Source organism: Phocoena phocoena, chromosome 8 (assembly GCF_963924675.1).
Source record: "Phocoena phocoena chromosome 8, mPhoPho1.1, whole genome shotgun sequence".
NCBI classification, from domain to species: Eukaryota; Metazoa; Chordata; class Mammalia; order Artiodactyla; family Phocoenidae; genus Phocoena; species Phocoena phocoena.
Window position 1 is genome coordinate 24,656,948 of NC_089226.1, and position 14,413 is coordinate 24,671,360.

General features: G+C 37.2%; 1 protein-coding gene across 1 annotated transcript in view; it reads left to right on the forward strand.

Moving 5' to 3' along the window:
• The window catches only part of NPAT (nuclear protein, coactivator of histone transcription), a 51,673-nt gene that overhangs the window by 14,388 nt on the left and 22,872 nt on the right, over positions 1 to 14,413 (forward strand). Inside the window, exons 2-4 of the mRNA XM_065882349.1 lie at positions 897 to 1,015; positions 11,546 to 11,606; positions 12,874 to 12,946. Of these exons, the coding sequence (XP_065738421.1) occupies positions 897 to 1,015; positions 11,546 to 11,606; positions 12,874 to 12,946 (253 nt within the window). The remainder of the gene's footprint in view (positions 1 to 896; positions 1,016 to 11,545; positions 11,607 to 12,873; positions 12,947 to 14,413) is intronic.

The following is a 14,413-nucleotide window of genomic DNA, read 5'->3' on the forward strand; positions in this document are numbered from 1 at the left end:
ATTGCTGGATCATATGGTAGTTCTATTTTTAATTTTTTGAGGATCCTCCATACTGTTTTCCGTAGTGGCTGTATCAGTTTTCAATCTCACCAACAGTACACAAGGGTTAATTGGATAACTTGGTTTCTTGTTCTTGAATTTTATGAGTTCTTTATTTATGTGGGTTATTAACCCCTTATCAGATAGATATGTGGAAATATTTTTCCCATTCCATAGGTTGTTTTTTCATTTTGTTGATGGGTTTCTTTTGCTGTGCAGAAGCTTTCTAATTTGATATATTCCAACTTGTTTATTTTTTATTTTGTAACTTGCGCATTAGGTGTCAAATCCAGAAAATCACTGCCAAGACCCATGTCAAAGGGCTTTTTTCCTGTTTTCTTCTAGGAGTTTCTTGCTTTCAGGTCTTATGTTTAAGTCTTTAATCCATTTCAAGTTAATTTTTGTGAGTGGTGTAAGATAAGGGTCTAGTTTCACTCTTTTATGTGTGAATATCCAATTTTTCTAGCACCATTTGTTGAACAGATGGTTTTTTTCTCCATTGAGTATTCTTGGCTTCCTTGTCAAATTTAGTTGACCATTTATGCTGTGGATTTTTTCTAGGCTCTCAATTCTGTTCTGCTGATCTATTTGTCTGTTTTTATGCCAGTACCATACTGTTTTGTTTACTATGGCTTTATAGCATATTAGCTAGAGTTTTTCTTTTCGAACAGCTGTTTTATGAATTCTGCCTTGTACTGCAGCACAAACTGGTGTTTCAGGCAAGGCTGTAGAATCCCATCATGTTCACCTGAAGTTACATTTATGATATGAAACTGCTGTAGTATTTTCAACAGCACTTTTAATTGAAAGTTCAGCATTTACTGAAATTACTGAGTTACATTTTATTTTTCCTTTAGGTTACTTACAACAAGAGAACCTTACTTCTACCTGCCAGGCTTTTATTTTGGAAAGTTCAAATTTAAAAGAATATGCAGAACACTGTACAGATGAAGGTTTTATCCCAGCCTGCTTACTGGTGAGTGATTTGTTCTTTAAGGAAATATTTCACCATTGACCCACATAAGACACTATAAACATGGTCTTAAAAATCAGTCCATTAGCAAAATCAAAATGGGCAGAAATTTGATAGTTTGTATTCATGCATCGGTGGAAAGACCTAAAGAAGGCCAGCTCTTTTTTTCATACATTTATGTCTAAGCTGGGAAGTGAATTCCAACTTTGAGAGTCAGTTTCAAAATGACACCTTCATTTCTAATTAGTTTCACTACTGCTTGTTTTGGGGCTTACTTGTTTACTGCCTGTTATGGACTAAATATTTGTATCCCTCCAAAATTCGTATATTGAAACCCCACCCCTCAGTGTGATGGTATTTAGAGGTAAGGCGTTTGGAAAGTAAATAGGCTTAGATTAGGATATGAAGTTGGGACCCTCATGATGGGATTTAAAAAGTGCAAGACAGAGAAATTTCCATGTGCACACACATCAAGAAGGGGGATGTCTACAAGCCAGGAAATAGGTCCTCACCAGGAACCAAATCATCTGCCAACTTGATCTTGGATTTCCCAGCCTGCAGAACAATGAGAAACAAGCCACCTGGTCTATGGCATTATATAGCAGTCCAATCTTTCCTATATTTGCTTTTCCTATAGTTGCTTACTTCAGACAAATATGAAACATATTTTGATATCTTGTCGTCACCTCTTTTTAAAATATCACTAGACCAGTAGAGCATTGTTTGGTATTTAATGGGTATATGCTAGAACTACATTATTTGAAATGGTATTTTGTCATTTTATTTTACTTTATTTTATTTTGCGGTACACGGGCCTCTCACCGTTGTGGCCTCTCCCGTTGCGGAGCACAGGCTCTGGACGCACAGGCTTAGCGGCCATGGCTCACGGGCCCAGCCGCTCCACGGCATGTGGGATCTTCCCGGACCAGGGCACGAACCCGTGTCCCATGCGTCGGCAGGCAGACTCTCAACTGCTGCGCCACCAGGGAAGCCCTGTCATTTTATTTTAAACATGGGTCTTTAGATTCATTTCAGCTGTCACAGACAACATGATTATCTATGGAGGAAACCTAAAAAAACGTACAAAACTGCTGGAGTTTAGCAAGGTTACAGGATACAAAGTGTACGAAAGTCCATCATATTTCTTTATACCTACAATGAACCATTGGAAGTGGAATTAAAAAATATATACCATTTATAGTAGCACCCAATAAACAAACAAAAATAAAATACTTAGGTAATATATGTAACAAAATATGTGTAAAATCTGTATGCTAAAATCTACATGAAAGAAATCAAAAAACTTGAATAGAAAGAAAGATACACTGTGTTCATGGAATGAGCAACTCAATATTGTTAAATGTTCATTCTCCAAATTTTGATCTATACATTCATTACAGTCAAAATCCCAACAAGTTTTTTGTTTGTTTCTGTTTTGAAATGGCCATTTATTGACTATGTCTAATCTGCAAGTTACCATTTACATCCTATTGTTCACATAGTTTTTTCAAGAATAAACAGAAACTACATCTAATCCATTCATTTAAGGGGGATGGCTAACAATGTGACACAGAAAGCCCTGTGTCTGCCTAGGGGAAATAGAGTAAGTCCCCTACATAGGAACCTTCAAATTGCAAACTTTCAAAGATGCGAAATGCTACTACCCAGACATCACTGGATCGTTTTTTCAAGAGGATAGATGGAATTAAATCCAGCAAGGACCAGAACCTGTGCCATCAACGTCAGGTGTGAGTGAAATTGTAGTTTGCCCTCTGTCTCCTATTGCTGATGATCCTTCAGCTCAACCATCTCCCATCTCCTCTCCCTCCTCCAGTCAGTAACTCTTCTTGCCTTTTGACTCAATGCTAGCCCCTGTGTGCCAGCTATTGTACTGTACTACTGTACTTTTCAAGGTACTGTACTATAAGATTAAAAATGTTTTCTTTATTTTTTGTGTTTGTTTTTTATGTATTATTTGTGTGAAAACTATTATAGACCTATTACAATACAGTACCATATAGCTGATTGTGTTAGTTGGGTACCTAGGCTAACTTTGTTGGACTTAACGAATGCGCTTTTGGAATGGGACTCATTCATATATAAGGGACTTACTGTAATCAGCTTTCACTATGATACGAATTAGGAAGTGATTCCTAATTTACTGAATATCTACCAGGTGCACACTCAGCATCAGCAAATTGATGATAACATTTTACAAGAGTGATCCAGATCCACAACTCTTTTGACAGCAGGACCTAATTTGAACTGATATTTATAGTTTTAAAAATCCCACTCTCTAACTATTTATCAATTTAGTTGTAGAAATGTTAAATTTTAGATTGTGGGATGCTGCCCCAACCCCACAGGAGTTATTACATAATACACAGTTTATGTCCAGGTATAATAGGCATTATCTCAAAATCTGAAAAAAACTGAAATTTAATACACATTTGGGAGTGATGCTGATAATAGGTGGGGCATTGCATTTGTGGGAGCAGGAGTTTATGGAGAATCTCTGTACCTTCCTCTCAATTTTCTTGTGAACATTAAACTGCTTTTAAAAATTAAATAACACATATGATCCCAACAGTTTCAGGGATTTTGGATCTTCACTGCAAATGATTTGATACTGTTGGGCTCTTCATTTATTTAATGACAATAATTTTAAAGAATGAGGGTATTCAGAGAAAAATACTCAATAAACATTTTATTAGACTTTTTTTTTTTTTTTTTTTTTTTTTTGCGGTACGCGTGCCTCTCTCCACTGTGGCCTCTTCCGTTGCGGAGCACAGGCTCCGGACGCGCAGGCCCAGCGGCCATGGCCCACGGGCCCAGCCGCTCCGCAGCACGTGGGATCCCCCTGGACCGGGGCACGAACCCACGTCCCCCGCATTGGCAGGCAGACTCTCAACCACTGCGCCACCAGGGAAACCCTAGACTTTTTAAAATTCATAATATCATAAGTTGTAATCCAGAGTTAATTTATCCTGTCTGCCAAATACTTTATAATTATTATATTTGTAAAGCTACCAAAAACATTGTTCACAAATCCAAAGAAGTCCTAGTCACATTCTTTTTTTTTTTTTTTTTTTTTTTTTTGTGCGGTACACGGGCCTCTCACTGTTGTGGCCTCTCCCATTGTGGAGCACAGGCTCTGGACGCGCAGGCTCAGCGGCCATGGGTCACAGGCCTAGCCGCTCCACAGCATGTGGGATCTTCCTAGACTGGGGCATGAACCCGTGTCCCCTGCATCGGCAGGCGGACTCTCAACCACTGCACTACCAGGGAAGCCCGTAATCACATTCTTAACATTAACTTGCAGTCCAGTATCAGATTTGCTTGTGTTGAATTGGTTTATTGACAATAGCTGATTTTTGTTAAAGTAGCACCCACTTAAAAGATCATTGATCACTTTATCATTATGAAATGCCTTTCTTTGTTTTTGTTTTAAAGTCTGTTTTATCTGATACAAGTATTGCTACCCCAGCTTTCTTTTCATTTCCATTTGCATGGAATATTTTTCCATCTCTTCATTTTTACTCTTTGTGTGTCTTTAGATTTGAACAACCAAGTCTCTTGTAGACCGTATATAACCTTCACACTAGCTTTATAGTGGGTGATCCACTACCTTTACTATGTATTTGACTCTACCAGTGAGATATTTTTCTTTCATAATTTTCTTATTTCTAGTTTTGGCCTCTTCTTTTCCATTTAAAGAAGTCCCTTTAAACATTATTTATAGGGTCGGTTTAGTGGTGATGAACTCCTTTGGCTTTGTTCATCTGGGAAACTGTATCCTTCACTTCTGAATTATAATCTTGCCAGGTAGAGTATTCTTGGTTGTTCGGTTATTTTTTACAGCACTTTCAACATGTTGTGCCAGTCGCTTCTGGCATTTGAAGTTTCTGCTGAAAAATCCTCTGATCATCTTATAGGGGTTCTCTTGTATGTAACTAGTTGTTTTTCACTTGCTGCTTTTAAGATTCTCTGTTTCTCTTTAACTTTTGACATTTAAATTATAATGTGTCTTGGTGAGGGTCTCTTTCGGTTCATTTTGTATGGGACTCTATGCTTTCTGTATTTGGATGTCTTTTCCTTTGACAAGTTAGGGAAGTTTTCAGCCATTATTTCTTCAGATAGGTTTTCTATTCTTTTCTCTCTCACTCTTCTCCTTCTGGAATCCCTATTATGGGAAAGTTAGTGTGCATGACGTTGTCCCAGAGATCCCTTAAACTATCCTCATTTTTTTGCAATCTTTTCTGTTTTAATTGAGTTATTTCTGCTACCTTGTCTTCCAGATTGCTGATCCATTCTTTTGCATTCTCTAACCTGTTGATTGTCTGTAGTTATTTTCACTTCGGTTATTGTATTCTTCAGTTCTCATTGGTTCTTTTTTGTATTTTCTCTTTGTTGAAGTTCTCACCTGAGTTCATCAATTCTTCTCCCAAGTTCAGTGAGCATCTTTAGGACTATTACTTTAAACTCTTTAGCTGGTAAATTGCTAATCTCTGTTTTGTTTAGTTCTTTTTCTGGGGTTTTATCTTATTTTGTTTGTAAGGTATTCTTTTGTCTCTTCATTTTGCCTAGCTCTCTGTATTTGTTTCTGTGTATTATCCTGGTCTTGAAAGAGTGGCTTTATGTAGAAGGTGTCTGGTGAGCTCAGTGGTAGAATCCCCCTGTCACCAGAGCCAGGTGCTCCAGGGGTATCCACTGTGTGGGCTGTGTGCACCTTCCTGTTGTGGTTGGGCCGCAGCTGCTGTGGGTGTGGTGGTGGGCAGGGCCATCCTTCAAACTGGGGGTCTGAGGCCTAGCCACTACTGCTGCCAGCTTGCTGATGCGCAGTGCTGTCCTCTTGGAGTAGGAGCACAAGTACCACTTAAGTAGTGTTGTGGAAGAATAACCCAAACAGTTCTTAAAAAGGATATGTTCAAGGACTCACATTAGTCGACCTTAAGACTTACTAACCAGCAATAGTAATCAGGATTGAGTGGCATTAGGAGATAGTTAGGTATAAGATCAGTGGAACAAAATAGAGAGTCCAAATGTGATTTTTTTTGACAAAAGCACAAAGGCAATTCACTAGAGAAAGGATAATCTTAACAATAAGTGGTGATAGAACAATTAGACATCCAGATTTTTTTAAAAAAAAAGAAAAAGAAAAACCTTTACACATACCTCATACAAAAATTAACCAACAGTGGATAATAGATCAAAATGTAGAACATAGAACTATAGGAGTTTCAGAATAAGACATAGGAGAAACTGTGCAATCTTGGTTTTGGTAATGAATTTTTAGACATGAAGCCAAAAGCGCTGACTGAAAAATGAAAACTTGATAAATTCAACGTTATAAAAATTTTTAATTTTTGCTCTATAAGAGACAATATTAAAAGAATGACAAGCCATAAGCTAGGAGAAAATATTTGCAGCTCTGAAAAAAGGATTGTGCCCAGAATATATAGGAAACTTTTTTTTTTTAACTGAATTTTTTCTTTAGTGGGCAAGAGATCTGAAGACCCTTCCCCAAAGAAAATACAGGAATGGCAATAAGCATGTGAAAAAAATACTCCACATTATTAGTCATTAGGAAAATGAAAATTAATACCCCAATCAGATACTGATACATACATATTAGAATGACTACTATAAAAAACAATTTTTAAAGTTTGTCAGATTCTTGGTGGCAAAGATGCAGAGCAACAAAAACTCTTATTCATTGCTGATGACAATGCAAAATCATACAGCCGCTTTGCAAAACAGATTGGCAGTTGTTAATGAAGTTAAACAACTGGGCCGCACGTGACCCAGCATTCATACAACCAGATATTTACCCAAGTAAATTGAAAAACTTATATTCACACAGAAACTTACATGCTGATGTTTATCTGTGGTGGTCAAAAACTGAAAATAACCAAGATGTCTTTCAGCAAGTGAATGAATAAACAAACTGGTACATTCCTACTAGTAAGCAGTAAAAAGCAGCACTATTGATTCATATAATAACATGAATGAATCTTAAATTCTTCTGAATTCTTCTAAATTAGCAACTTTAACAAGTAAATTAATATAGATAATGGGAGCCAGTTTTCTCACTCTGTGAGAAAGAAAGTACAAATAAGCATAAGAATGAGACCTGTAGCATTAAATTATATAGTCAGAGATATCAGTTATGAAGTTTATTTTAATATATGTACAGTTATATACAGAAATACAGATTTTTTTTTTTTTTTTTTTTGCGGTACGCAGGCCTCTCACTGTTGTGGCCTCTCCCATTGCAGAGCACAGGCTCCCGACGCGCAGGCTCAGCAGCCATGGCCCACGGGCCTAGCCGCTCCGCGGCATGTGGGATCTTCCCGGACCAGGGCACGAACCCGTGTCCCCTGCATCGGCAGGCAGACTCTCAACCACTGCACCACCAGGGAAGCCCCAGATTTTTTGTATATGTGGATTAGCATATCTGTGTGTGTAGCTCTGTGTGCTGTGGGGGCCTAACTGCAGTAATACCCTAGTAACTACAAGCAAATCTACCACCCACATTTTTACTTCTCATGGTTCTGGAGGTTGGAAAGACCAAGATCAAGTGCCCCTGTTTCCGATCCTGGTGAAGGCTGTCTTCCTGGCTTATAAACAACCACCTTCTTGATGTGACCTCACATGAATTTATGTGGACATAATTCATTATATAGCATTCATTCAGCAATTGTTTTTTTAGCTACTAAAAATAAAGCAAGGTATAATGATCCAGTTAGTATTAGGTGTATCCCTTAACTTCTCAGACTTTAAATAATACAGAAGCTACTGTACCACAAGCAACTCTATGTCACTAAAATGGACAACCTAGAAGAAAGGGATGAATTCTTAGAAAGGTACACTCTCCCAAGACTAAACTAGGAGGAAATAGAAAATATGAGCAGACCAATCACAAGTAGTGAAATTGAAACTGACTAAAAAACTCCCAGCAAACAAAAGTCCAGGACAAGATGGCTTCACGGGTGAATTCTGTCAAACATTTAGAGAAGAGTTACCTATCCTGAAACTATTCCAAAAAATTGCAGAGGAAGGAACATTCCCAAACTCATTCTGTGAGGCCACTATCACCCCGATACCAAAACCAGACAAAGATACCACAAGAAAAAGAAAATTACAGGCCAGTATCACTGATGAACATTGATGCAAAAATTCTCAACAAAATACTAGCAAACCAAATCCAACAATACAGTAAAAGGGATCACACACCATGATCAAGTGAGATTTATCCCAGGGATGCAAGGATTTTTCAGTATACACAAATCAATTAGTGTGATATACCACATCAAAAAATTAAAGAATAAAAACCATGTGATCATCTCAATAGATGCAGAAACAGCTTTTAACAAAATTCAACACCAATTTATGATAAAAACTCTCCAGAAAGTGGGAATAGAGGGAACCTACTTCAACATAATAAAGGCAGTATCTGACAAAACTACAGCTAACATCATACTCAGCGATGAAAAGCTGAAAGCATTTCCTCTCAGATCAGGAACAAAAACAAGGATGTCCACTCTTGCCACTTTTATTCAACATAGTTTTGGAAGCCCTACCCACAGCAGTCAGAGAAGAAAAAGAAATAAAAGGAATCCAAATTGGAAAAGAAGAAATAAAACTCACTGTTTGCAGATGATGACACTATACGTAGAAAATCCTAAAGATGCTACCAGAAAACTAAACTCATCGATGAATTCAGTAAAATTGCAGGATACAAAATTAATACATAGAAATCTCCTGCATTCCTGTACACTAACAACAAAAGATGAGAAAGAGAAATTAAAGAAACAATCCCATTTACCATTGCATCAAAAAGAATAAAATACCTAAGAATAAACCTACCTAAGGAGGCAAAAGACCTGTACTCCAAAATCTATAAGATGCTGATGAAAATAAATCGAAGATGACATGAACAGATGGAAAGATATACCATGTTCTTGGATTGGAAGAATGAGTATTGTCAAAATGACTATACTACCCAAGGCCATCTACAGGTTCAATTCAATCTGTATCAAATTACCAATGGCATTTTTCACAGAACTGGAAAAAAAATGTTTTAATTTGTATGGAGACACAAAAGACCCCAAATAGCCAAAGCAATCTTGAGAAAGAAAAACGGAGCTGGAGGAATCAGGCTCCCTGGCTTTAAACTATATTACAAAGCTAGAGTCATCAAAACAGTATGGTAAAAAAAAAAAAAAAAAAAAAACAGTATGGTACTGGCACAAATACAGAAATGTGGAACAGGATAGAAAGCCCAGAAATAAACCCACACACTTATGGTCTATTAATTTATGACAGAGGAGGCAAGATTATACAATGGAGGAAAGACAGTCTCTTCAATAAGTGGTGCTGGGAAAACTAGACAGCTACATGTAAAAGAGTGAAATTGGAACACTCTCTAATACCATACCAAAAAATAAACTCAAAATGGATTAAAGACCTAAATGTAAGGCGGGATACTATAAAACTCCTAGAGGAAAACATAGGCAGAGCACTCTTTGATACAAATTGCAACAATGTTATTTTGTATCCATCTCCTAGAGTTATGGAAGTAAAAATAGTAATAGACAAATGGGACCTAATTAAACCCAAAAGCTTTTGCACAGCAAAGAAAACCATAAAGAAAATGAAAAGACAATCCACAGAATGGGAGAAAATATTTGCAAATGATGCAACCAACAAGGGATTAATCTCCAAAATTTACAAACAGCTCATGCAGCTCAATATCAAAAGAACAAACAATGCAATCAAAAAATGGGCAGAAGCCCTAAATAGACATTTCTCCAAAGAAGACATACAGATTGCTAAGAGGCACGTGAAAAGATGCTCAACACTGCTGATTATTAGAGAAATGCAAATCAAAACTACAATGAGATATCACTTCACACCAGTCAGAATGGCCATCGTCAGAAAGTCTACAAACAAATGCTGGAGAGAGTGTGAAAAAGGAACCCTTCTACGCTGTTGGTGGGAAGGTAAATTTGTACAGCCACTATGGAGAACAGTATGGAGGTTCCTTAAAAAACTAAAAACAGAGCTACCATATGATCCAGCAATCCCACTCCTGGATATGTATATGGAGAAAAACGTGGAAGGATACATGCACCCCAATGTTCATTTCAGCGCTTTTTACAATAGGCAAGGCATGGAAGCAACCTAAATGTCCATCAGCAGATGAATGGATAAAGAAGATGTGGTACATGTATACTATGGAATATTAGCCATTAAAGCAAATGAAATAATGCCATTTGCAGCAGCGTGGATGGACCTGGAGATTATCATACTAAGTGAAGTCAGACAGAGAAAGACAAATATATCACTTATATGCAGAATCTTTTAAAAGATATAAATGAACTTTTTTATAATACAGAAACAGACTTAGAGAACGAACTTACGGTTACCAGGGTGGGGAGGGGGGGAGGAGGGAAACTAACACAACATTGTTAATCAACTATACTCTATTATAAAATTTTTTTTTTTTTTTTTTTTTCTTCAGTGGTACGCGGGCCTCTCACTGTTGTGGCCTCTCCCGTTGCGGAGCACAGGCTCCGGACGCGCAGGCTCAGCGGCCATGGCTCACGGACCCAGCCGCACCGCGGCATGTGGGATCTTCCCATACCAGGGCACGAACCTGTGTCCCCTGCATTGGCAGGCGGACTCTCAACCACTGCGCCACCAGGGAAGCCCTTTAAAAAATTTTTTTAATGACACAGAAGAATAAAATAGGGATCTGCTATGAAAGTTCAGGAGGGGAAAGGGAAGTAATCACCTATGTGTTAGACATTGTCTTAGCTGTGTTACATTTATCATCAATCTTCACCACAAAAGATTGTATTAATTAAGAAGTCATATGTCTTAAGTCATTAGGAAGTCATTTTTATATATGAAAGTAAGCCTTAGAAAATCTGGGTGATTTTTCACACATTCAGTAAATGTTGAACTTAAAACCAGAACTGTCTGCTCTAAAAATCCTTGGCTTTTCCCTGTTCTATTATATGACCTCAAACTTGAGGTAATAAAAGCCTGCCCTTTAATTACTGATAGGAATGGGGGCAGTGGGGAATGACTTTATGAGATGGTAGAAGTGAAAATAGCAAGGTACTGATCCTTGGGAATGATATCTCTTACACTCAATTTTTTTACTTTGTTCTTTGGCAGGTTCACATAGCATTCAGGATAGAAAGGGCAGACTAGGAGTGGGTCTGCATTTGTGTGACTGGATCCCTACCTCCCAACTGAAAACTGCATTCCTGCCATTGTACTATCTTAGCTAAAGAAACAGTCACAGTATCTTATTCAGACAAGGTTCTTTACCCTTAAAAGATTTGATTCACCCCCTGACAAGCGACTGTTTCCATCTTTGATGACCTGCTCTTCACCATTTCTTTATCATCTACTCTGTAATCCAGATCTTTTATTAATTTTTATGGTGAAATATTTTGTAGTGGGAAATTATTGGTAGTATTATTTGGTTTTGGTAATGCTTGATCTTTTTCTTTTCAGTCTTTATTTGGAAAAAATTTGACAACAATTTTGAATGAATATGTAGCTATGAAAGCAAAAGGTAAGAATTCAGGTTCAGGGATTTTTTTGTCAGTTTTATACAGCATTTATCTAATATTTTTAATTAGAAATAATTTTTAAAGGATATTAATACTTCTTAAAAGCCATAAGAAAACTTGTGTCAACTATGATGAGATAAAATTTACTGTGAAATATCTAATTAAATAGTTCATTTTTATTGAGTGATAAGTATAAAATAACACTTTCCTAAATTCGTGTCTTAAGGAGAAAGTTAGATTTATTCTCTCATATTGGTTATTTCTGTAGTTTACAACATGTTAAGAAAAGACTCAGCAGTAAAGAATTAGTGTAAATGATAACATTTTTTTAAAAAAGCTTAACATTTATTGAGTACTGTCTATTGCAGCATTGTGCTGTGTGCTTTCATAGGTTTTATCTCAGTCCTTAAAATAATCCAGTGAGAGTTGTCGATTGTTTAGACCTGTTCTTAAGTATCAGAAAATTGAGGATTAGAGAAGCCAGATAACTTCCAAGATCACAAAACTAGAAACTGTAGAGAGTAATAAGCCTTCAAGTTCAGGGCCTGAAGATTTTCTTTTCCCAAACTGTTTTCACTATCTTACAGGAATGTTTAATGTGTAAATGGCCTCAGAAACAATATGTTATTGCAATACAAAGGTTTATATCCCACTTTTATGTTGGGTAGCTTTCTCTGGTTTGAGCTTTTATAAGTATATAGTAAAGAATTTAAATACCTTATGAATTTCCTGTCATTGTGGCTTTAGAACACATCCTGAAAAAGACTAATTAGTCCTGAGGAATTTTACCTGTAATTCTAAGTAGAGTAGTTGCTGAGCAGTCATGGTGATTTGTACATGAAAACATTGGATGTAGAAAACTAATTTCCACACTCCATGGGGGTTTGTATAATTTTATAAATTTAATTTATAAATCAGATTATTTTAATTTACTTTCAAATGTCACATGATAAATAGAAGAAAGATTTTAAATAGTTTGTCTTTTTTATTTCAAAGAAAATATAAAATTATTGATCTAAAAAACCTGCATAGTTTTCACAAGTTTCCTCTTCCATTGTATTGTATCTGATTCTTAATGGCTTGAGCAAAGAAAGCAGCCTCGTTGTAGCTTTGCAGGTCTTTTACAAGATAGGCTTATTTCTCAGTTCCCAACAAAACGTCAACAGCTGAGATATAAGTTTTCCTTATTGATTTTCTGTGTCTGTTCAAATTAAATGATGAATTTTCTCCAACTGTATTCATTATGAAATGTTTCCTCTTATGATTTAGAAACATCAAATGATGTCCCAGCAATTTTGTCATCTCTGTGGAAGAAGTTAGACCATACACTTTCTCAGATCAGGTAATAAAAAGCTTATACAGTAAGCTTATCAGAATGTGCATAATGATTTTGGAATGCAAGCGTGTGTAAGAATCACTTCACATATAAATCTTATGACCTACATTGTGCATTTATATAACACTGATCTAATTTTGAAATTATAGGTTATTGATATTTCTTTGTCTTTGATTGAAATAATTTGAAATTAAGTTGTGTATTTTAATAAAATGTTTAAAAATGAGGAAATTAATGGCACTCCCGGGTTCCCATAACAATTTAGAGGCAGATCTCTGGCTGAATACAAATCTAGTCCCAGTCTTGGTGAATGCAAATCTCCTAACGTGGGCCCCATGTGACTTCCCTTATACAGTTGTGTCTTCATTACACATGCAGAAAATTGATATGTGGAATCCATGCCTCCTTTGTTCTTCCCTTATAAAGAAACAAACTTGAATAGTAATACTTCTGAATCTTCTGCTTTTAGAATTATCACATGGGACTAATCTGCCTTCTACATATGTCAGGGCCTTGGAATGCCAGTTTCACCATCCTTAGAATAGGTATCAATTTTAGAATGTATCTTATTTAACTAGAGTCTAGTATGAAAACCATAGTTTCTTACCCTTCTCTGACAGCTACAAGTGAATACCCCACTTAAGGAGAGGCCTTGTTTCTTTCCTCAGTTTAAACTGCTAGAATGGCTCCAAATGCTGTCTGTGTAACTCTGTACCACATCTTATTTGGTAGTCTTACTTTTTTTTTTTTTGGCTGTGTTGGGTCTTTGTTGCTGCGCGCAGGCTTTCTCTAGTTGCGGTGAGCAGGGGCTACTCTTTGTTGCGGTGCGTGGGCTTCTCACTGAGGTGGCTTCTCTTTTTTTTTTTTTAACATCTTTATTGGAGTATAATTGCTTTACAATGGGGTGTTAGTTTCTGCTTTATAACAAGTGAATCAGCTATACATATATCCCCATATCTCCTCCCTCTTGCGCCTCCCTCCCAGCCTCCCTATCCCACCCCTCTAGGTGGTCACAAAGCACCGACCTGATCTCCCTGTGCTATGCGGCTGCTTCCCACTAGCTATCTGTTTTACATTTGGTAGTGTATACGTGTCCATGCCACTCTCTCACTTCGTCCTAGTTTACCCTTCCCCTCCCTGTGTCCTCAAGTCCATTCTCTACGTCTGTGTCTTTATTCCTGTCCTGCCTCTAGGTTCTTCAGAACCTTCTTTTTGTTTTTATTTTTATATCCCATATATATGTGTTAGGGTATGGTATTTGTTTTTCTCTTTCTGACTTACTTCACTCTGTATGACAGACTCTAGGTCCATTCAGAGGTGGCTTCTCTTGTTGCGGAGCACCGGCTCTAGGAGCATGGGCTTCTGTAGTTGCAGCATGCCAGCTCAGTAGTTGAAGTGTGTGGCCTCTAGGGCTTGTGGCGCACGGGCTTAGTTGCTCCATGGCATGTGGGATCTTCCCGGACCAAGGGTCTA